The 24880-nt window shown below is 37.5% G+C and overlaps 1 protein-coding gene across 5 annotated transcripts in view; it reads right to left on the minus strand.

Annotated features, from left to right (window-relative positions):
- The window catches only part of apbb2b (amyloid beta (A4) precursor protein-binding, family B, member 2b), a 118407-nt gene that overhangs the window by 42266 nt on the left and 51261 nt on the right, over positions 1–24880 (minus strand). For 2 of the 5 annotated variants that reach the window (XM_057844478.1, XM_057844479.1), the window contains exons 5-8: positions 11596–11843; positions 8937–9062; positions 4040–4111; positions 3690–3740 (exon numbers count right to left, since the gene is read on the minus strand). In XM_057844478.1, coding sequence (XP_057700461.1) covers positions 3690–3740; positions 4040–4111; positions 8937–9062; positions 11596–11843 — 497 coding nt within the window. Of the gene's footprint in view, positions 1–3689; positions 3741–4039; positions 4112–8936; positions 9063–11595; positions 11844–22738; positions 24075–24880 lie in introns of those variants that run through there. The other 3 variants (XM_057844482.1, XM_057844480.1, XM_057844481.1) reach the window with 3 other exon arrangements.

Below are 24880 nucleotides of genomic sequence, written 5' to 3' on the forward strand. Positions count from 1 at the left end.
CAATAATTAATAAATTATCAGATTAATCGACCGCTATTTTTATTGTCAATTACTTTTAAAGATGTTTTTTTCCCTAAAAGATATATCAAAATCCTGTATTTTTAGCCTCATAATTGTATTGTTTTTATCTGTATTTTTTTTTAAAAACACTTTTATTTAAAAAATAAAAAAAATTAAAAAAAAGGAAAATATCCCTTTTTTAATCACTCACATTTTTAATAGATTTAATTTTGTTTAACATTTAAAAATACAACAAAAAGGAGAAAAAACAGTAGTATTGTCTAATTTACTTTGACTTTGAATTACTTAGTTACATAATATTCATAGTCCAACTTTTCTCATCGGGTAGTTTTTGTTTCCAATGTACATTTTTAGCTAAAATTTTAAAAAGCAGGATTTTCATACAGGCATTATCCAATTTCGCACTGTAGGAACTAGCTACCAGGAACTCGAGTTCCAAGATCCATTTTGGTTCATACTCTGAGGTAAGGACTTTCAGTGGGGCCGTAGGAACTCTATTACGTAGATGTTTGGTGATTCGCTGAAATTAAAAGCTTCCATACTCGCACGTCTTGAGGTGCCGTTATATTTAAAATAGGGCTGTCAAAGGATTAAAATTTTTAATTGAGTTGATTACAGCTTCAAAATTAATTAATCGTAATTAATCGCAATTCAAACCATCTCTAAAATATGCCATATTTTTCTGTAAAGTATTGTTGGAATGGAAAGATAAGACAAGACGGATATATACATTCAACATACTGTACATAAGTACTGTATTTGTTTATTATAACAATAAATCTACAAGATGGCATTCACATTATTAACATTCTTTCTGTGAAAGGGATCCACGGATAGAAAGACTTGAAATTCTTAAAAGATAAATGTGAGTTTGTATATTGTGACTAAATATTGCGATCTAGTGTATTTGTTGAGCTAAACGAAATGTTTGAATAGAGTTTTACCAAAGTCTGAGTATTATTTTGCATAGCTATTTTGATTGGAAATGCCAGTTCTCTTTGCATTGAGCGCTTTTCTTTTTGTGAACATTGTTTTTTCTTGAGAGATAGGAATATTATTTTTGTTGTGGTTTCAGTAAATGACACTGTAGCGACTTAACTGTTCTGGCCAAATGCATAATGGTAAGTTGGGCAACCATGACTGTCAGTGGTGGCTGCAAATGGTATATCTTCTCTGCATTATGTTCAATACAGGGTGTTACGAAGGACATCATCTCCTGTCATTCTACCCCATGTCGCTCGCCACAATAGATATAATTGTTGTGGAAGAGATGCTAAAGCTTTTGCCAATAAAAGCGCTGCCCCAATGAATGCCTGTGTCCACTCCACGCGCTTGTCTCTGCCTCTTAACTCTCAATAAACATAAAACGGCGCCATTGTAGTCTGTTTGCGGCAATGCGTGAGTGGGTCGTTCCGCACATGCGTTAAATATTTTAATGTGATTAATTTTAAAAAATTAATTACCGCCCGTTGACGCGATAAATTTGATAGCCCGAATTTAAAACCAAAAAAACTACCCTGTACTGTTGAGATCTGTGTGGTGTGAGCTTTTCCAGTCTCGTCGTTAGAAGCTAGATTTGGTCACTGATGGAAATGCAAGAATTGCCGCTGTTCCCTTGACGATCTCCATTTTGTTGTTTACCGTTCAGCCCAGTTTACACGGTTTTATTGTGCCAGAGGTGCGTGTGGCGAGTAAATAATGCGGCACTGGCGCAGACAACAACGTCACAGCAGTTTGCATCAGGCGCAGAACCCATGTCCAAACATGACTGGCTGGCGAAGGATAGTTCCTATAACTACTCGAGGGGCTTATAGTTAAAGTATCGGAACTAAGTACTCAGGTTCCTACACTTCAAATGTGGCTCTAATTTTGATTGCCAGGCCATCACTGTTTATATTTTACAGCCAAAATGTTTTTACTGACCATTGCATCAAAGTAGAATCAACAGTGTGCTGTCTTTTAATTTGCGGTTACAAAGACACTTTTGGTAAATCGACAGCCGGAATAAGGATTTCAGCTACTTGTCAGCCAGCGTAAACTGTTTTCAGATGGGAGTCATTTCATCATTTTGTCTGTAGATGTGTGTGTGTGTCGGGGAGTGTGTGTGTGTGTGTGTGTGTGTGTGTGTGTGTGTGCGTGTGTGTGCGTGTGTGTGCGTGCGTGCGTGTGTGTGTGTGTGTGTGTGTGTGTGTGGGTGTGTGTGTATTTACACATACAGTGGTACCGCTACATACAATGTTAATTAGTTCCAGGACCTTGTTTGTAAGTCAAAATGGTCTTATGTCGAGCAGAATTTTGCCATAAGAATACATTATAATTCCATTAATTCGTTCCATAGCCCGTAAACCTACACTAAATCCATAATAAATAATGCTGGTACTATTACAAATGGCAATTACACATAGCAAAACAAATAAATTATTAATAAAAACCGTAATAATAAAATAATAATAATTCCTGTAATAAGGTAACCAATCGGGTTCTAATGTGGCCGACGTGTTTTGCGTCGGTGCAGTTGACAGTTTACTTTCAATTTTAATGTTTTGTTGAGAACATCGTCAACTGCGGCAGACAGTAGGTGTGTTGTATTGGACAAGTTCTGAAATAAATGATAAAGACCTGACAAAGCTGGCGATTTCTTTGGCAACGTTACCACAATAATAATTGTCACCTTAACTTATAAAGACAGGCGAACGGAGGTCGGAGGAGGATCGTGAAGATCGTAGACATTCTACGGCTGCATTGTTGAGCCAATTCACGGATGCGCACCCGACGCTCATATTTTTCTATCATTTGCATCTTCATTTTAATGGTGAGCGTCACCTTTTTCCTTGTTTCAACAACTTTACCAACCTTTTTGAAACCTTCGTTGATTTCTCTCACAAGAAAATCCGCCGTGCGTCTGTCTCCGGCGCTGTCATGTCATCGTATTTCGAGCATGTCGTCGGATGTAGAAACAAATGGCGAGTCAAATTTTACGTCGGATGTCAAAAAGATCGTGTGTCAAAGTGATCATGTATTGAGGAACCACTGTATTTGAGTTTTCTGTGCAGAAACAGTGCTTGTTTTTGTGCACGTCAAAACATAATTAATCGGTTTAAACTTAAAATTTTCACTGCGTTTTGCTAAAGTTGACACATTACAGAGTTTGCTAATTAGCTCATTTTCAGAGCAATGACATTAACCGGGCCAGAGGGCATGATGTGTGTGCATATTCAGGATAAACAACTTTTGACATACAGTGCAGGATAAACATGTGGGAAAGGGGCTGGACACACACTTTTTACAAACCATTAAACACTAAATACCAGCATGCATTCAAAGTGCATAGCAGTGTGCTGGATGAAGCAATAGCAATGGCGCGTTATGTGCAACAGGACATGCTAAGTCATTAAGCAAAGGTAGTTCACATGTAGTATGTAAACAGTGTGTGTCTATGTAGCAGGACAATTTTAAGTGAACAGACAGGGAAGGCACAAGTTCAATGTGTTGCCGCAGCCATGAGATGGTCCTGCTTATCAAGCATCTGACATAACGCTGTGCTTGGCTGGTAGACGTTAGAGCATCAGCCCGCACATGCTTTTGTCAAAGTGGTTAATGGGTAGCATCTAATGAAAATGAATTCAGTTTGAGGTGGCGATAAGGCTCATCGAATGCATGATACTTGCCTTCCACACCTCACTATCAATCTTTCCGCCAAAATCACCCCACATGTGTTTCTACAAATGGCGTTCAAAACACAAGTGAACATTCAGTCGGGGGTCAAGGTTGAGAGGGGGAGTCAAGGGAAGAGAGACAGAACAAGGCTGTTAGCTAACTTGCTCACTGCACACTGGTGTTTGTTACAATGAGGAGCAACTAATGGGGAAAAAAAACTATAAAGCTCCAAAAAGCCTGTTGCTCCTATTGAACATTCACCTGTTCATTTAGAATTAGTAAAATACAAAACAATAAGAACTTGTTTGGATTTCATTTACTGGAGAGAGAGGGCAAAATGAGAAATTAAGCAGTTTCTCACCTTGTCTTTATCTTCTTGATGCTGGGGGGTACACTCTTGATCTGATATTCCTTGTAGCGATGTGGATCGAGGCTGGACAGACAAAAAGACAAAATTTAGGCCAAATTTCAAAGCAGGCAGTTGAAATAAAATGACTAAAACAATCCCCCTCCAGTGTAGTTTTTTTCCCTTCGTTTTCGCATAATTAATGATTAACAACGCTGGTGTAGCTAAAACATTTTTTTCACATTACAGTGATCCCTCATTTTTCACGGTTAATGGGGACCAGAACCCGCTGCGATAAGTGAAAAACCGCGAAGTAGCCCCCTCCCCCAAAATATATATATTTTCTTTGTGTTCAATGTATTTATTCATATTTAGCATTAGAAAGATTCAGATTTTTTTTCTGAAAGTATAATTTTTAAAAAAAGTATGAATATATATATTTTAATACATTGTTTTCAAGCACTTCAAATGTAATAGTTATTATAAGTTTTAAACATGTTACAGTCCCACCGAATTATTTGTAACAGGATTCGAGTAGAAAAAAAGCTTGTCTTTATTAAATGCTTTTTGCGTGAGTCCACTACAATCCGCTCAAGTGGTCACTTCCACACAATGAGTTGCCACACCAACTGTTTAACAAGTTACACGATGATTGACGCATGCAGCGCTTTGAAGTTTTGGCTTCCAAGAGTCTCTGGCAAGACCAAACCTTAACGTCTGTCAAACATTATTAACTTTTATAAGCAACTCCAGTGCACTGCCTGATAAAGAAAAGCGTCAGGAGTGAGAGTGAGAGACTACGTGATTGGAACGGAAAGCTCTGTATAATACTGCCTTTATTTATTTATTTATTTATTTATTAATTGGGAAAAATCTGCGATGGCTTGAGGGCGCAAAGTAGCGAGGAATCACTATATACAATTTGTATCTGATGTTCGCTGCTGGTTAAGCATGTCAGATAAAGTTATCATATGGAAATTTACCACTTCAAAGACCCATTACGATGCAAATGTTTGTAATTTTATATTATTATCATTATTATCGGGATGTCCCAATGATGCTGCACGGAGTGCTTAGTACGTCCGCCTCACAGTTCTGAAATCAAGGGTTCAATCCCGGGCTCCGGCCTTCCAGTGTGGAGTTTGCATGTTCTCCCCGTGCCTGCGTGGGTTTTCTCCGGGAACACCGGTTTCCTCCCACATCCCAAAAACATGCGTGGTAGGCTGATTGAATGATCTAAATTGTCCGTATGTATGAGTTTGTGCGTGAATGGTTGTATCTCTCCTTGTGCCCTGCGATTGGCTGGCAACCAGTTCAGGGTATACCCTGCCTACTTCCCGTAGTTAGCTGGGATAGGCTCCAGCACCTCATAAATGAATCAATGAATGAATGAATGTCCCGATGACATTTTTATTTTGTGAGTCCATGTCACTGATGTTGAGGATATTACGAGTCCTGATCTAATACCTCTGAATGTAACATGGATGAATAAAGCTCATCCAAATGTTTTTTTTCTCTCTTCTCAATTTGAACAAAACTATATGATAGTCACATGATAGGGTTACTGCAGCAGTGGGAGAAAAAAAAAGCGGGGGGGGGGGGGGGGAGCACAATTACCTTTGTGTGTGGTTTTTGGGCAATTCAATTGTGCAGGCACAAAGCAAGGTTTTCAACCTTCTACTTTATGTAAACTTTTATTGAAAAAAATTAAGTTGGCCATACAATGTGATAAATTGAGCTATCTGGGTCAAAGGCGTATGTTTGCATAGGGACGGTAGGGACATAACACCATCAACTTTTCAGGATGCTCAAATTATCTCCACCAACTTTTAAGCAACCTTATTTGCATTATACAATAACTTCAGTTATATACTGTAGGTCATTTAGATTGTCTTTCCGTATGTTATAAAGTTACAACTGACCCTACCATTATTACAGTAAGTGAATTATTTTCCTTATATTCAGACTTACCGTTACCCCTTTTCATCTGCTGTGCTAGTTCATTTTTTTCCCCCCACTCAAACGCACGTTTGATTGGCTGATGACTTGCATTTATTTAAAATGTTATTTATTTTCTACATTATTTATTAGAAAATGCTTTTATTTACAGGCAATGCAAACATTTTTTTTCCAGATAATCATACATTAATAATGGTTGAGCTAAAAAGTTTTCATTTTTTTTGTTGAGTTTAGCTTTGCTTAGTAGTGTTTTACCTGAAGAAAGGTTCTATTTTTATTTAGGGTTTAGGTTAGGTTTTGTTATACCCTGACTAAGACGGGGTTTTTTTCAGTTGTATTTAATTTATTTATTTGGACATACAATGTTGAATGCGCTTAAGACACATTTTTATTATTATTATTATTTTTTTTTAATTTCTGGATTGTTAAGAAATTATTAACAAGTTTGTCTTGATTGTGTATGTTTATATAATTTAAGTTCAAATATTGCAATTTAAATGTGCTAATAAAATCCAGACATTTATTCTGGAAGTTTTCAAAAATGTTTCTCAAGTAGTTTTGAAAAACAAGGTTTGAATTGAACAGTGTATTACCTGAACCAATACACATGAAAGTTGGTGTAGGTCATTACAGATTTATTTTGCATTTAACATTTAGCCTATCAATTAAGTAGGTTTATACTAACCCGCCCTGACCCGCGTTCACCCAGTGTGTTAGGTCTTACTAATGTCCCATTCCCAGGAAATGTGTACATTCAGGTTATATCTTCTCTACCACTGTTAAGACCAAACCTACGCTCTTGGTCTGGGTTGTGATTTTCTTGACTTTTTTTTCTATCGCCGCACATTTTCTGTTCTGACAAATTTGTTTCAGTAGTGTAAATATAAACATAAGAGTAAATAACTTATTGTACCATATTTTTCGGACTATAAGTCGCACCTGAGTATAAGTCGCATTTTTGGGGGAAATTTACTTGATAAAATTCAACACATAGAACAGATATGTCATCTTGAAAGGCAATTTAAAATAAAAATACAATAGAGAACAATATGCTGAATAAGTGTACAGTATGATAATGTTACATGATGCATGAACAACGAAATGCGAACATGGCCGGTATGTTAACATATAGAGGTGTGCGAAATTTCCGATTCTTAGATTATTCGCGATTCGGCCGTGGAAGATTCGAGAACGATTCACAAACATCCAAATTCCGATTATTGAAATATGTCAAGTAAAGCGGAAGTAAAACACACTCAGCGCGCTGCGCGGTCTTCGGGACGCAATGAGGAATGGAGCGAGAGTAGCTAAACATCATGCTTGTCATTACCCTCAGGTAATGCCAATGCTTAACTCACGGCTCTAGCTCAACTCATGCCGCGAGATATAAAAAAAAAAAAAAAAAAAACATACCTGGCTGCTGCAGACAGCTACTACAAAGTACGCCCACATAATGTTACGGTAGATATCATATTTATTTAGGACTAGATGCAAAATAGACTCGGTGGCGTTAGCAGCACATGTACAGAAAGCTAGATGCGGGCGTTAGTAAACGGCCGCCATCTTAAAGCAGTAGACTTCCCTGCAAGGCTGTTGTAGCGAACCTTCCAAGCGAACCTAATTAACTTTTTATCTAAAATACTCCTAAATCGGTAAAATATTGACTTGAATCTATCTTTAAAATAGTTTTAAAACTTTCACATGTCGAAAGTAGACAAAAGGAAAATTATGGAATAACGGGAGCAATTTTAACAACTTTTACGGTTGATTCACGACATTAAATTAATTGAATGTAGTTTAAAGCTGCTGATACAGAATGGGGATTTGAGTATATTATTTATTGTTTTTAACTGTTAACTTGATACAGAAATAGTCGTTTATTTAAGCCTGTGAGGCTTTTTTTTTTTTTTTAACAGTTTTTGTAACTAATGTACAAAACATTAAAAGCAGTTAATAGCGGGGAGGGGGGGGGGGGGGGGGCATCAATAATCGATTTATAATCAAATCGTAGCCTCTGAATCGTAATTGAATTGTTAGGTGCCCAAAGATTCCCACCTCTATTAACATAAGATAGCTATCAAGAGTTATTCAGATAACTACAGCATAAAGAACATAATAACAAGTTTACCAAACCTTCAGTGTCACTCCAAAGCACCAAAATAACATGTGAAATTATATAATAATGTGTTAATAATTTCACACATAAGTCGCTCCAGAGTATAAATCGCACCCACAGCCAATGAAAAAAACTGCGACTTATAGTCCAAAAAATACGGTATATGTTTTTAGTCATAATTCTGTGGATTATTTTTTTGCTTTGTAGCCGTTAAAATCTTAAAAATAAAAATATTACCTTTTTAAAACCCGATATTTTTCCACATGATTCTGATCCTCTGAGAATGACGTGATTAGGTCTAGATTGGGGACATTCATAATTTGTATACTAATCAAGTTTTTTTTTTTTTTTTTTTTTTAATTAAAGCCAAGAGTAGCACGGAAATGGGTTGAAAATGGTGCATTTCAGAGCAAGGCAGTAAAGATTGACATCTCCACCAGATGGATGCGCTTAGATGGATTGAGGCCCATCTATCTGCCAACATCAGTCAACTCATCTAAGTCAATGTTTTATCTACCAGCCGCACCTCAATCTATCTACTTTCCTCTCCGTGACTATCCATCATTCTGTATCACTGACTGATTGATCGTCACACTCTTCTTATATTCTACTACGCCACCAGATTATTGACGATGTTCTCCCTGCCTCACGCTCATTGCTCGCCAGATTATTGACGATGTTCTCCCTGCCTCACGCTCATTGCTCGCCTGTCTTGTTAGGTTGTTCCTTGTTGTCAGGTATACAGGAATCTATAGATCACGTCTAAGACTAATTCTCACTGCATGTTCAGGCTGTGTCTATCAAGACCAATAAAAGAAGCACATGCAGGTCACTTACAAAATAACAGCTGTTGACAAATCCACACGTAGGCATGATGTGTTCGTTGAGAGGCTCCACTGAGCTGTCTGATGTGGTGCTGCCAGAGCGAGTGGAGCTCCTGAAGAAAACCTCGGCCTGACATGACTACATACACGTATACACAAAAACAAGCCAACCATTACTTATCATATTATTCAGTAAAGTTGCACAATATACAGAGATCAAAAATAATAATTTATCAAAAATTCTGAATAAAAATGGTCAGTTTTGATCAAGCTGTCTGAGCAGTAATTATTATTGTAATTTAGAGTAGGGTAGAACTGAACAGAAAATCACTTAAGATTTTAGCGGTATAACAATTAATAACAAATTGATTATGAAATTAATCAACAACTGTTTTGATCATCAGTTAATTATTTATACACTTAAACTTAAAATTGTCCAAATTTTAGTCTGTCAACGATAAATATTCTCCAGTTTTAACCTGTATGCTTTCACTTTGGAAAACAATTATCAACATATTTACCTATATCATGATATAACTAACCAAACTAGAGATTGAAACATAATGTATTATTGTTTTCATTTTTTTCCATTCATTATTGTAGGGGATACTGGAGCCTATTCCAGCCAACTATTTTTCCCATTTGAAATAATTTAATAATAATTTAGAAATACAGAGTAGAGTTTAAAAAAAAAAAAAAAGAATCAAAAAAATCATAAGATTAAATCAATTGTTAAAATAATGGTTTTGCACTAAAATATTTTGCCATTGTGACGTACAATGGACTCACTGAAATAGGAAATAGGGACCCAAATGCAACACAATGAGCGACAGAAAGGTTGTAAATAACTTTGAAAATGGCTGATATCATTTTTAACAGGTTTATTCAAAGCCAAATACAGATAATAACGTCGAGGAGGAATTGTTTTGGGTCAAAATGATATAAAGCTCCACAATCCTGTGTTATCTAAACCCTCAAATCATACACAATAAGACTGGGAACTTGTGATCTTGATAGAAAAAAAAAAAACCTAAAGCTACATAGGTTACCTTCAAAAATGTACATCTCCATTTGTTTTTATTATATCAGATCTTTTTGAAAGGCCACTCAAACTGCTGTTTTCATTTTATGTACAGATTGAGCCTACAGGCGTGCATAGAAGATCAATACCAACTTCAGTGTCTTTAACGGGTGACTGTTTGATAATCTGACAAGCCTTAAATCAGGTGTCGCCAACTCTGGCTAGTAAACTCTCATTGGCGGACAGACTGTGACACAAACCCCCTCACAAACACACGCACGCAGCGAACTAACGGTGGATTTCGGTTCAAAAAGTACGAAAGCTGTAGCGCATACAAACAGGAAGGATTGTCTCAGGAGTGATTTGTTTGAGGATTCAAGGTAATTATTATATTTTTCGTATCATGCATGCATTTTGAAACGTTGAGAAAAAAAATGGAGAAATTAGCCGCTAAGGCATTGGCATCATAATTCGCAATATTTACATAAAATAAATGCTACCTGCACGGTTTCTTTTGCTTTTAACCAAAAATCGAGACTGTTTTACGTCCATATCTATAAAGAATTCAGGGATTTGACTGGCCCGCCAACAATGCAGGCCCCATATTTATCGCCCCCGTGCCTAGTGTCCTGTCAATTACATTATGAAGTCTATGCCCCCTCTTAAGAAAAGGTAAAGCCATGATCTGAAAGTAAACATAGTTAGGAGTTCACTCTTGTTACATAAATCAACTAAAATAGAGTGAGTATGATGCAGTGCACCAAACCTCAACCACAACAATACATTGTCAGGTTAATGACCCATAATAAAAATTCTACATCATCATCATCTTTGGATCTTAGATTGGATGGAGAAAATATAATATCAACGACATCCGGTCCTCTTAGCCCCCTATTATTTGGGATACTATGGGCTAACTGTGGTCGCAAGCTGCTCTAAGTATATATGTCTTATTTCCATTCCATTAAAGTTAAACGGACATTCACAATATTGATGACACACAAATTTTACGTAACCTAACAGTAGTTCCAAGTTAATTTGGCATGTGTCAACTCAGTGCCGCTAATCTGAGTAAACTACGAATAGCATTCCGTTAATGTTAATAGCTAGACACTATTTAACTGCTGACTAAATTTAGTTAGATGAGATTATTGAAATGTTTCTGTCAAAAGAGCAGAGTTGAGGCTATTCAGTTTATGGTATCATTAGCTTTTTACTGATGCATAGCTCAACCACACTGATAACGTTAATTGTAGTTGAACCCTTTTTTGCCCATTAGTTTCCATTTTTATACATTTTGTTAATATTTCTGTTCAATTAATTTAAAAAAATAATTCAAAAAGTAAAATATTTCATTGCTATACTGTATTCATTTATAAAAATACATTTAAAATAATATTCATTCATTCGTATAATAAAAAAAAAAAAACATACTTAAATTAATTTTTGTCCCCGTTATTGAAAAACATCCTCGAGGAAACGCCGCTAATTGTCGATATTTCGCCTCATTAAATTTAACAGTTCTCAAAGGTTTATCTTTTTTCTGTCCTAATTACTTTTCAGCCAGCTGAAGCCTTATCCATCATGTGTTTCCTCAAGCAAACTATTACTACAATTATCTCAACATAAGAAATGTCCCAGAATAAAACACCTCTTGGTCTGTGGTGGGGGAAGGGCTGAGCGAGCTCAGCGACTGTTTACGCGGTGTCGAGCTCGTGTGGTCAACCGGCGCCTGGATCTCTGTCTGTCCAGGGGGTGCAGGGTGGGTGGCGGGTCTCTCCCACTGGGTAGCACCCGTGGGAATATGCCAGTAGTAGATACCCGCCATGTCTGTGATCTTCTTCCATCCAGGCGGCAGGTCTGGGTCTGTTTGGAATGACTGCTCATTCCAGATATCTGCTGAGAGAAAGAAAGACGTTACCTAATCGTTTACAAATGAATACACACACATACAAGTAGTCCCCGGGTTAAGACGGGCTCGATTTGCGCGATTTTGACTTTACGACGTCTAAGTCTATTTATTTATTTAATTTTTTTTTTTTTTATGTTGACTTTTGTTTCGTGATGCATGCTTTTAATTTGGCGCAGGAAACGTACAACACTAAGCGAGCGCAGCCTGCGCGCACATTTGTTGCTTGTGAAGCATCCAGAGGCAAATTAAAAGCATGTATATAACCCCTTTTGCTCTGTTTATTGGTTATTATTTTCAATTGTGGTCAAATAGGTGGGGCGACTTTGTGTGATTGTTTTTGATGATGAGCGGACGCTAACTTATACATGCTAATCATTTGTTATTGCTGTATCAGCAACTAATTGTAAACGCAAATTTGAATTGCTGTTATTGAAGATGAGACTGATTTAATTCCTTTTTTTAATTTTTTTTAAAATTTTCATTCTGCAATCGTTGATGTCATGAGCAGCTGAATAAAGTCAGCAAACCACACGGACGTCTGACATTGTCATTTTGAAGCTTAGCTCACTGTCTAGCTAGGACTTACAGTAGCTCCAACGTCTTGGCGAGGAAAGTACAATGACGTATAATACATGTTTTTGGATTGTTTTTTGTTGTTTTTTTTTTGTTAATTTAGAGGATGTTTTTAATTTAGAGGATGTTTTGAGGTATTTAAAGGGTTAATTCTGACTTATGCGGAAATCTGGGTTACACTGCCAGCGAAGGAACGGAACTCGTTCATAAATCAGGGACTACATGTACTGGGTTTCTTCCAGATAATTAAATGTCCTTCCTTCTTCCAATAATACAGTGAACCACTGGGGGTATGTTTCAGGCAAAGGGAAAATTTGGGAATAAGACAAATATTTTAACCTACAGTTCTAACAAAACAAATGGTAAATATATATTTAAAACTGTACACATCAAACAAGACAAGACCTTGATCAAGTGCATTCCAATATAAAGAATATTTTTTCATCAAGTCAGGAGACACAGATTTCCATTTTTCCAATGTATAACAGCGGATACATTCGTGAAAAAGGCCGAGAATTATAGTAACCTGGGTAATTTTTGTCAAAATATACTTGTGTTGCCATTTAATATTGGTCAGATATTGACTCAATTAAAAACAAGTTATGTTTGACATTTATTATGGGAAAATGGATGAGTAGCAATTTGTATCGCCGTCTTGAAAAATCCACATTGAGACTTGCTTAATGGCTGGAAAAACTAACACGGTGATGTCTTTTCTAGACGTTATTTGTATGTGACGCAAATAAAAGCAAAAGAAAGCTTGTTTTACAGTAGATTACTGCTTGAAAAGTTATGTTCTCATGAACTCTCACTTGAGCAGCATTTCTTTCCATTGCTGAAACAAGCCAAAATAAGCAAAAGGGAAATGACATCATTTTTGTAAACCACAGCACACTTGTGACTGCAGAGGACATCTGTTATTTTTTTGTTATGTTCCTTTTTTGGATGGCCCAAAAAGTTTGCTTGATTCATTGCAGATGCCACTGTTTACACTGAGATTTAAATATCTGTATTATAAAGAGCACATCTGCACATCACACAGCAGATGGCTAATATAATTTACTTGATGGCGACACATTTGGAGGAAATACAGCAGGTATCGAGATGACACCAACACAAACACGCGGTGATGCGGTGCAGAGATGAAATGTGAACATTAAATCATTGTAACAGGACTCACATCTCTAATAAAAGGTCTCCTCGTCTAAACGTAGCAAACATTTAAACACTGCTTATAACATTTTGACGCTAGCGAAATTATGCCTGAGGTGATGGTAAGAACTCCAGAAGATGGAGTCAAGTTATATACACTTATCAAAGATTTTATGAGGTATGCTAATCAAAATAAAATCCATTGAAATTTGTATCCAATTGTCCTATAATGAAATATCTGAAAGATATTCATGCAACCATTTATTGTGGCTGTAGTTTGCAGTTTTTTTCTTCACTTCACTAAGCTAATGAAACTATTCAAAACACAGGAGAGTGTATGGAAACTCGTAGGCTGAAATTTTGATAGCGGCTCTTAGTCTCTATCACATGCATGGATGCGAACGAGAGGAAAAGGGAAAAAGTGAGAACGAGAGAGCAAGGACAGCCTTTAATGTGCTGACCATGCTGATGAAACACAGCCGAAGGGGCCGTGTCGACGACAGCAGGTGATATGTTATAGTGATGGCCCTGTCGGTCTTGACTAGAATGAAATGCAGACGCTTGCACACAAACTGTTATGTTCCGTTAAGTTAGTGTTGTTCAGCCGGAAAAAAAATAACTTGGAAGAGCAAACAATTTTTCGCACGAGCTATACGCGCTCTCTCTCTAAATTGCGCATTTGGGACGGTTGAAAGAAGAAATGCAAGAAACACTTGTTCCTATTTATCATCTCTCTAGCCATTCAAAGGTATGTTCATAGACACTTTGAAGGAAAGAGTCGGCCTAAAACCTTGGAAAAATGAGGAACGAACATTCATTCTCAACGATTGATTTTTTGATTGAGCCTGATTGAGTCTCAATGTTAATGTAGTTTGTGTTTGAATATCACACTGACATGCTAATATAATAATTTGAGTGGAGTAAGAGTCAGCTCCAAGGTAAAATTGGTAAAATTTGGTGGTGAAATTTGTTTTTCCATTCAAAAATATTGCACTGCATTTTCCATCTAAAGTACCCTCCATGTCAAAAAGAAAATAATAAAAACACTATTTTCAATCATGGCTGGCAGTACAGCCACCTCTTCATCATCTAGCCCAGTCATGTCCAAAGTCCGGCCCGGGGACCAAATGCGGCATGTGATGAAATTTCATCCGGCCCCCTGCCTCTGTCATAATAATCATTAACGTTTGGCCCGCACACAGTCTCAATAAATTGGTCAGCAGTACTGCTCCCAGCATATGAAGTACTTTACAAACTAAATGCTGCTCCTCGTTTACCAGCTAAAATGCAGCAGCACTCCAAGCAACATTACCCCATGTGACCTTTTACTCCCAATTTTCTAAAATAGCGACAATCAACCAAAAAAAAAAAATAGTTGACTGCGACGGCCGACGCTTCAAGGATAGGTGGAAATTTCTTCACTAAAATACCCAACAACTGTGTCTGCCTCATTTGCAAAGAGACAGTCGCTGTTTTTAAAGAGTTCAATGTGAGGCAATATTACCAAACAAGACACGCTGACATGTACGAAAAGATTACAGGGAAGATACGTAGCGAGAAATTGAAGTAACTTGAAGCTAGTTTAATTTTACAGCAGCAGTAATTTGCCCGAGAGTCGAAAGAGAACGCCACAAAGGCTAATTGCGAGATTGTTGAAATTATTCATTAAAAAAAAATAGGGCTGCAGCTATCGATTATTTTAGTTGTCAATTAATCGATGAACTAGTTAGTTCGAATAGTCGAGTAATCGGATAAGGAACATGAAAAATTAAAATACCTGAGCTGAGCCTTAAACGGTATAGAAAATAAATGAATAAATAAATAAGGATCAACAAAAGAACAATGGCTAACTTACATAGCAAAAATCTGCTAGCTTAAATGCTATAAAACGCTGATGCTTTTTAAAAAACATTTTTTTTACAGCTCTTGACAAATGGTTCAGACACATATTCCCACAAAAAAAAAGCTAAATATACCAATAAAATAAATTATGAATGCATTTAAAAAAAAAAAAAAAAACATTAACTCAAACAAAAACTTGGCTTATGTTGGTCTTAACATGGAGCAGCTGGATTCAGCCATGTGAAATGAGGCACACTAGAGGGCAGTGTATCACTTTAATTAAACGAATACTCGAAGCAGCAAAATTTAATTGGAATCTTTTTTCTTTAATCGAATACTTGAGTTAATCGATTAATCGTTTCAGCACTAAGAAAAATAATGAAGCACATGTGACACACAGAATGGCTTGCTAAAATTTGCTTAAATATATTGTTCTACGTAAAGGGCGTCAGCCAAGGTCGGCCCCCCACATTTTTACCACACCAAATCTGGCCCCCTTTGCAAAAAGTTTGGACACCCCTGATCTAGCCACTAACTACACAGAACAATAACTTAGTATTAATGGAGCTACAAAAACTCAAATGTAGTTTTATTTTAAAATGACGTTTGCAGATAGCATAAGTCATTCTACTTTTCTTCTCAGCTAAAAAGTGCTCTTTTTGTTTCGCCATGTTTTCAATCAATCAGTCTATGCATTTTTATCTACATCAGTGCTTCTCAATTATTTTCTGTTACGCCCCCCCCAAGCAAGACGTAAATGTTTCGTGCCCCCCCAAACTCTGCCGCCACTGTAAATAGTATTATTTGTCTATAAAATTACTATTATAAATACGCATCTGCCTAACATCGTGTCCTTTTTTTCTAATAAAGAAAAAAAGTAACAGATCAACTTATAATAAAGTATAACTTTATTAACATTGTTTTGTTTGTAACAGAGAAGACTTGACGTGCATCAATTTGCCTGAATTAAAAAAAAAAAAGTCACATTCAAACTGTAAAAATACACTCAAGGTACATTTTTGACCATTTGATACAGAAAAATAAAATGTAATAAAATCCGTAAATAATAACAAATTCAAATTGATTAGAAACATTTACTCATGAGGACAATATGCCAAAAAATTTGACCGAAAAAACAAAAATGAATAAAGGAAAAAAAGAGTGTCCTTGGACAGAAGGACAGTTTTTATTTTTGCTGCTCACACTCAGTATTACCTCCTTTGCAATGGTGTGGAGTCATTTTGCAATGAGCATGCTAACAATGCTCACTGGTTTACTGATACAACACTGACAAAGCAGGACTATTGTTGGCAATATTCGGCACGTTTTCGCTGAAAAACAATCAAGCGGCTTATCAATGAGATTGGGGTCGAATGTCTTTAAGTGGCGTCTTAATTGATTTGGCTTCTGGCAGTCCGCTATTATTATTTTCAGACACAGTAAACAGTAGTCTTTCCTCATCACCCCACTGTGTTAAAAGTCAAAGCTAAAAGGCAAACGGCACGAAAAAAGCGCATTCTCGGCGGCCGAGGTAGAACCGTAGGTGAGGGAGGTCGTGGTGACGATCCCAAGCCAAAAACGACACTTCTCGGGCGGCGACGTGAGAACCGGAGAAGACAGTGGGTCGCTGCGTGAGTGAGTCCGGTCGGAAAACAGCTTTCGAAAAAGGCGGCGGCGCACTGCTCTTCGTATCTGTTTTCTGTGTGCTTACTCTGAGTGCTCTTCCTTAGTTCAAAAATACTGCACGCACTCTGAAAATGAGAGCGCCACTGCCACCCACTGAGTGGATGTGCAAGTACACTTTATTCCAGTCCGGCAAAAAAAAAAAAAAAAAAAAAAAAAAAGCATGTTCCCCGAGGACACATGCGCCCCCCTGGCATCGCTCTGCGCCCCCCCAGAGGGGCGCGCCCCACTATTTGAGAAGTACTGATCTACATGCAGTATGTGCTATCCCTTGTTTAGTGTGCTGTTCCTGCTATGGGACCATTGGCCTTTTAGGGGGAAGTGTTGTGCATGCATGCAAATACACACATTAAGAGAACAAAAAAAAAGTACTGAACTTTATCAATAACCTTTTTTCCAGAGAAGAGGAAAAATTACATCTGTAAATACAAGCTGTATTTGATTTTTTTTTTTCATGCTTCTAAGTTTCTGTGTTAATTTTGGTTCACCTGCAAACTGTGCTTTATAAAATGTTTCACGACAAAACTGTTCATATTTGGAAAACAAGCTAAAACAAAATATGTGCAGTATTTAATAATAATACATGTATTCATTTTATTTCTATCGCGCTTTTCAAGCCACACAAAGACGCTTAGTATTTAACATCTTAAACCACACTTTTGCTTTTGACAAACTGCTATTTTCCAAATTGCACTCAACAGTTAGAAATACTGATGCATTCAGGGTGTTTTTACAATGCTGGAATTTGCATATACACACATACACACACACTACACCGCGTTGCCCATTGTTAATTTTTCTTCAATTATGTTTTGCTGATCATTAGGAGACAAAACAGCATTAATGATTCACGATTAGAAATATACAGTACAGTGGTACCTCTACATACAAAGTTAATTCGTTCCAGGACCTTGTTTGTAAGTCGAAATGTTCGTAGTTCGAGTAGGATTTTCCCATAAGAATACAATAGAATCCCATTAATTTGTTCCACAGCCTGAAAACCTACACTAAATCCTCAATAAATGCTGCTGGTACAAAGGCAAATAGCAACTACACAGAGCAAAACAAATAAATTATAAATAAAAATCGGAATAATAATACAATAATAGTAATAATAATAATAGTAATAATACCTGTAATAATGTAACGAATGGGGTTCTAATATTATTTTTGTATTTTATATGTGTTTTGCGTGGTGTAACTGAATGCACTGTGTGGCTAACTTGACAGAGTGAGGGAGGGAGGGCTTTTTACTTTCACTTTGTTAAGCTGGGGCGGACAATAGGCATGTTGTGTTGCACAAGTTCTGAAATAAATGATTAAAAACCTGACGAAGCTGGCGATTCTTTGGCGATGTCACCACAATAATAACTGTCACTTTAACTTATAAAGACTGGCAAACAGAGGTCGAAGGAGGACTGTCAAGATTCTAAACATTCTACGGGCTTATTGTCAAGTCAGTTCATGGACGTGCCCACCGTGCTCATATTTTTCTATCATTTCCTTCTCAATTTCAATGGTAAGCGTCACCTGTTTCCTTTTTTCGCCACCTGCACTAACATTCTTGGAACCCATGTTGATTTCTCTCACAAGAAAATCCGCTGGGCGTCAGTCTTGCGGGAAAACAAAGTAACTGCGGCGCTGTCATAAATCGTCGTATTTCGAGCATGTCGTCGGATGTAAAAACAAATGGCGACTCAAATTTTACGTCGGATGTCGAAAAGACCGTGTGTCGAAGCGATCGTATGTCGAGGTACCACTGTATATACAAATTAGAGGTGCACGATAATTATCACTCCGATATCAGGAATTACGACATAATCCCAATAAATATGATAACATTATTAATAGGACCGATAATATCATATATTTATTAAAACCGTGACGGAAAAAACTGAAGTCCATCTGTCATTTTGACAAGTTGCAAATCACACTCCAGACCACAGGGTGGCGAGTGAGCATATTAATTAGCTATTGTCTCTCTTGATGCATGACGTCGTTGGCCTTACTCTGAAAAATGTCAAGGCAACTGAATGTCCGAAGTTTCTTCAAAAAGCCCCAAAACAACGATGGTGTTGATAAAAGAGGTGAAAAAAGAGAGACTGCACAAGCGGGCACGCAATTCAAGTCAACGCGCACCAGGAGGAAAGTGTGAGAATGCGTTCAGGCCACAACAGGTGAACTGTTAATTTCATTGTTCCATATGTAGCCTAGCTACTAGGGCCACAGTCAGCTGTTTTTGTCAGTGCGGAGAAAAAGTTACATATTCATCTGCTTGATGTGTGATGGCACGGTGTGGATTCTCTGTTAAGCTTGTTCAGACAGAATATTAATTAAAAATGAATGAAAACTAAATACTATTGAATATGTTGAAGCGGTATGCAATGTTAAGAGTCTTGTTAGCTCGAATTGCTGTGTCCAGCCGCTGTAGCTCTGCTGCTCTCTGTGAACTCTCTATTCAAGCCGGCTCTTAAGTGTCTCTGTCACGTGACTGTGTCGTAGCCGGTAACGTGCTCGGCCAAATGGACACACAAGTACGGAAGGTGAATTATGCCAAACAAATGGTCACCACAATGTCATTATCATCATTTTAAAATTTTAAGTGACGGGTAAAAATAGATTATGACCAGATTTTTATGACCCTGTCAGTCAAAATGACAGACAACGAAAAAGTCTAGCGTAACCTCTGGATAATATATAATTTTTTGGGCACGGTGTCAGTGGATTAGGATGTGTGCTTTTGTTTCCACTCCTGTTTTGCCAGTATGCAAAGTTTTGCTAGTATTCTAGAGGCCGTATCGTTCCATCACCGAGTGATCTTACTTTAGCAATTAGCAAATGTTTTCATTTTACAGTGTTATTCGTACAAGTTCTTAAGAAGTCCTTTGGTTATTGATAGGTTTGCTGTCCTATAATTGCCAGGTTAAGAAAGTTGTTTCATGGACCAAGACCACAAAAGTCTTTTCTCCTGTTGCACCAAATGTTTTATCTGCTGATGAAGCACAATACCTGTTGGGTTTATGTTTGTTTTAGTTAAGTGCTCATTGTTTAGGGGAACACATTGTCAATGACATTGACTGATTGATTCTGATTGACCATAATTATATTAACTCAAAAAAATAAATATAGGCACTTTTTTGAAGTCAAAACTGTTCTTGTCGTTGTTTTGATCATTATAATAATGTTCATGTCATCATAAAAATTCTGGTTAGGTCAAAGGTAAATCCATGCTGAATCCACCACTAGTATTTCTGACTGACAGGTGTTCAAAAACTCAGATGAATATACATTTAAAAATTATACAGTATATATACAGTATATTAGGGCTGCAGCTATCGAATATTTTGGTAATTGAGTAATCGACTGAAAATTATATCAAGTAATCGGATAAAACATTTTTAGGTGAAGAGCAATTATAAATATACATGCGAAAACAAGACATTTTTTCTAATATTGAACCATTTTCAGTCAATCAATGGCTTTATTTTCGATGTACATTGTTGAAAACAGCCAACAATTGCATCTCAGATGTAACTAGAATTTAAAAAAAAAAAAGACTAATTCACTGCTTTTACTCAAACTTAGATCTTATATAATATGTATGTATATATGTTTCTCACCGAAAAATGACATTACGCTTGATAACACACACCACTTAAAAGTTAGATGTTTTTCCCACGTGTTTCAATTGAATTTCCATTTGTGTCAAGCTATTTTTAAGTTCTACTTAAGTTTTAAATTAGTCTAAACTGTAAGTCCTGATAGGATTTTGAGTTTTTGCAGTGTTCAAAATAAATGTATGATACCTGCTGTATTGGAGCACATTAGGGACTAGTGCTACTTGGTGTTTTATCCATCAATGACGACTGAGCTAAAATTGACAGTTAGCATTATTAAGTTTTAGTTTACACCCTCATCACTCTACAGCGCTGTTTTCACAGATTAAATAAAGCCTGTATGTAAGACACGTTAGCCACACATGGACAGTGGTCATAATTAACAGAAACCTAGCCCTTCGCAGGGCTGACGTTACGTGAGCGAGTGACAGTAACATTAATCTTATTAATTAGCGCTTGGAAGTCTACTGCTTTAAGATGGCGGCTGTTTACTAACGCCGCGGACTCGGTCATTTTGCATCTAGTTCAACATACATGTGATCTCTGAGACGCATCTGACACTACCTGTTACCACCATAGCATCATGCAGGCTAGTTTTTAGCAACGTAGGCATTGTTTGTATCGGCTGTAGTAAGTTTTTTTTTTTTTTTTTTTTTTTTTTTTTTTTTTTTTAAATTGCTTCTTCCTCCACTTCCTCCATCAGCGCCTTGTCCCGCATTAAAAGTAGTCCGGGCAAAACGTGATGCTTAGAGCTATCAAAATGAAACGATTACTCGGGGTGAATAAAATTACTCGGATTAGTTTTTAAACTCGAGTTACTCGAGTTGCTCGAGTATTCGTTTCAGGTCTAATATATATTATCGGTTATCGTATCGGTATCAGCCTTGAGGAGCAGGACGTTATCATTATCGGTTTCAAAAAATGGATATAGTGCACTCATAATACTAATTTAATGAATTAACTAATTGAATTTGCTCATTAAAAAACAAATCCAAAGGAGATGTGAGTAGTATACATGTCCTACCATGCACAGACCCCCCAAAGGGTTGGTTAGTAACAATCGCAAGAACCCCAAGGTAAACTCAATACATCTCAATAAAAAAGGACAACTGACTGACTGACGACAGAAGACCTCGAAACGTCTGTCATATTAAATTATTCACTCCCCACTGTCTCGCCAGAAGTTCTTCAAGGTCCTCTACAAGTCTGCTCCGAGGCTTTCACACATGTTTACAGGCATGAGCCTAATGCAAAGTAAGTATGTGATTACCAGCCCTGAAATAATTTTTCTTGACTTAATGGTCCTCCATCAAAAAAGGCTACATCAACCTTGTGCTGATTTGTATCCAAAAATGGATTGAGGAATTAGCTTCTGGCAGCATTCTATCTTAAGCAAAAATAGGTCAGGGCATCTAACTACTAGTCTCTTCAGAGAGTGTACTGGTGTGAGATCAGCAGACAAGTGAATGTGGATTAGGCACATAAACACTGAGGAGAGAGAGTGAGAGTAAAAGAGCGAGAGAGTGGATGTCAGAGACCGAGAGCTCCAGTAGCCTTGGCTCGAAGGCTGCATCGTGCTTCAAAGTTTGCAACGTCACCTTCTAGCAGCATCACTCCAGGTGGGTTGTCACAACATGTGGAGACTCAGCATGACGCCACCGAGGTTAACCGTGAGCACAGTTCATGCAAATATGTTTTCCTTTTTATTCAGCCACATTAGCTACAATTAGCATGCAGCCAGCTATGTTGCGAGTTGAGTCTAAGGGGGAGGGGAAAGCTTGTGTCGCAAAATTCGAAAAAAATATACATATGCACACAATGTTGCTTGTTAAATGCAAAGATACACTCTCCGTGCACTGATTAGATCAATACAGACTTTTACCAAGAACGCACATAAACAAAGAAGACATTTAAAAAACTGCCTGGGTTATAAAACTTGGAATCCCATTCACTCACACACGCATGCACGACTCAAACTAGCTGACAGTCAGAGTGAGACCAATAAACACACCTACCCTCGTAATTGACAATGACAATAGCCAGCATGTAGTCTTTCCCCAGCATCATACTGTAGTTTGCCAGCTGCCTTATACTGCATGAAAACCCAGAGCTGTTGCCAAACACACACAACCCCAGACAGAGAGGAGAGAGGATGGTGAGGGGGGCGCATTGCAAGAGAGGGGGTGACGAGGACCGGAGAGGCGAGGGAGGGAGCACACGACGAAAGGGGGAGAGAAACCAACGAGAGCTATGTCAAAAGATGGAGGTTACAGTATGTTTCAGTTTGCCCTGCGAGCACACTAAGACGCTGAGTGACACTCCAACATCTCTCTCAGTCATCCTCATGAGATGTCGATCGCAAATGTCTTCACCTCACATGGTTGCCCTAGCAACCCTCAGGTCATCTTTCAAGTTAGTCAGGGTTGAGGAGCTGTGATGAAGATCAAAATCTGTCTGTTTAAGCAATTGTGCTTCACAGAGGTAGCCAAATATTCAATTCTCTTGGGAGTGTTGGAGGAATGTTTTCAGAGCTCTTGTTCACCCGTGCAGATTTTGTGTGCGTGTTTGTGCTAGCCTGCTTGTGTGTTTTGGCTCCCCAGTGCGAAAGCGCTGTCATACAGGCTCTCGAAGCCGCAACATCCCGAGAGGAATTTGTCACACACCTGGGAAAACATCATGGCTTTGTCAGCGTTCGAGAGGCAGATGGGAAGTAGAGACAGCTGTGTGTTAAATATCGATCAGTACCAGAAAGATATTACCATATTGGCCCGAATATAAGACGGCCCTGATTATAAGACGACCCAATCTTTTTCAAGACTCAGGTTTGATAAAAAAAAATTTTAAACACCAAATTAATTTTTATACAGGAAATAATTACAGTACATCTGAAACAAATGATTATAACAATTACATCCCGATCGATCGGGTCCGATCACGTCATTTTCAAAGTATCGGAATCGGAAAAAAAATATCGGACATGCCTTTTTTTAATATATATATATTTTTTATTTAAATCGTTTTCTAATTGTATTTCACGTTACAGACAAAATGTCTTGCACTCATCCAGAGTAGTTTTGGCTTAAAGTAGGGCTATCAAATTTATTGCGTTAACGGCGGTAAATAATTTTTTTGAATTAATAACGTTAATTAAAGCATGCGCTGCACGACCCACTCACGCATTGCCGCGTTCAATCTATAAAGACGCCGTTTTACCTATAGAGAGCGCTAAAAGGCAGCGTATAATGAGTAAAGAGAATTTTGACAGCCTTTGGAGCCATTTTATATGTGGCTAAAGCCTTACAATACCTCTCTCAGTAATTAAAAATAATGTGGGAGGCAATGTGGGGAAGAAAGGTAGTAGTTGATTTTCTTAACACCCTATGTTCTTTCCCAAGGCAGAGAAGATATATCAATTGGTGCCCCTACGCACAGTCATGGTTGCACTTCCCATCATGCATTTGGGCAGAAGTTAAATGGCTGCAGTATCATTTACTGAAAGCTCAACAAATAGACTAGATGGCAATATTTAGTCACAATATACAAAGTCACATTTATCCTTTAAGAATTACAAGTCTTTCTATCCGTGGATCCCTCTCACAGAAAGAATGTTAATAATGTAAATGCCATCTTGAGGATTTATTGTCTTAATAAACAAATACAGTACTTATGTACTGTATGTTGAATGTATATTTTCGTCCGAGTTTTATTAATTTTATTCTTACTGCATTGCCAAAATGTACAGTGCCTTGCAAAAGTATTCGGCCCCCTTGAATTTTGCAACCTTTCGCCACATTTCAGGCTTCAACCATAAAGATATGAAATTGAATTTTTTTGTCAAGAATCAACAACAAGTGGGACACAATCGTGAAGTGGAACAACATTTATTGGATAATTTAAACTTTTTTAACAAATAAAAAACTGAAAAGTGGGGCGTGCAATATTATTCGGCCCCTTTACTTTCAGTGCAGCAAACTTACTCCAGAAGTTCAGTGAGGATCTCTGAATGATCCAATGTTGTCCTAAATGACCGATGATGATAAATAGAATCCACCTGTGTGTAATCAAGTCTCCGTATAAATGCACCTGCTCTGTGATAGTCTCAGGGTTCTGTTTAAAGTGCAGAAAGCATTATGAAAACCAAGGAACACACCAGGCAG

This window comes from Corythoichthys intestinalis, chromosome 8, assembly GCF_030265065.1.
Source record: "Corythoichthys intestinalis isolate RoL2023-P3 chromosome 8, ASM3026506v1, whole genome shotgun sequence".
Taxonomy (NCBI): Eukaryota; Metazoa; Chordata; class Actinopteri; order Syngnathiformes; family Syngnathidae; genus Corythoichthys; species Corythoichthys intestinalis.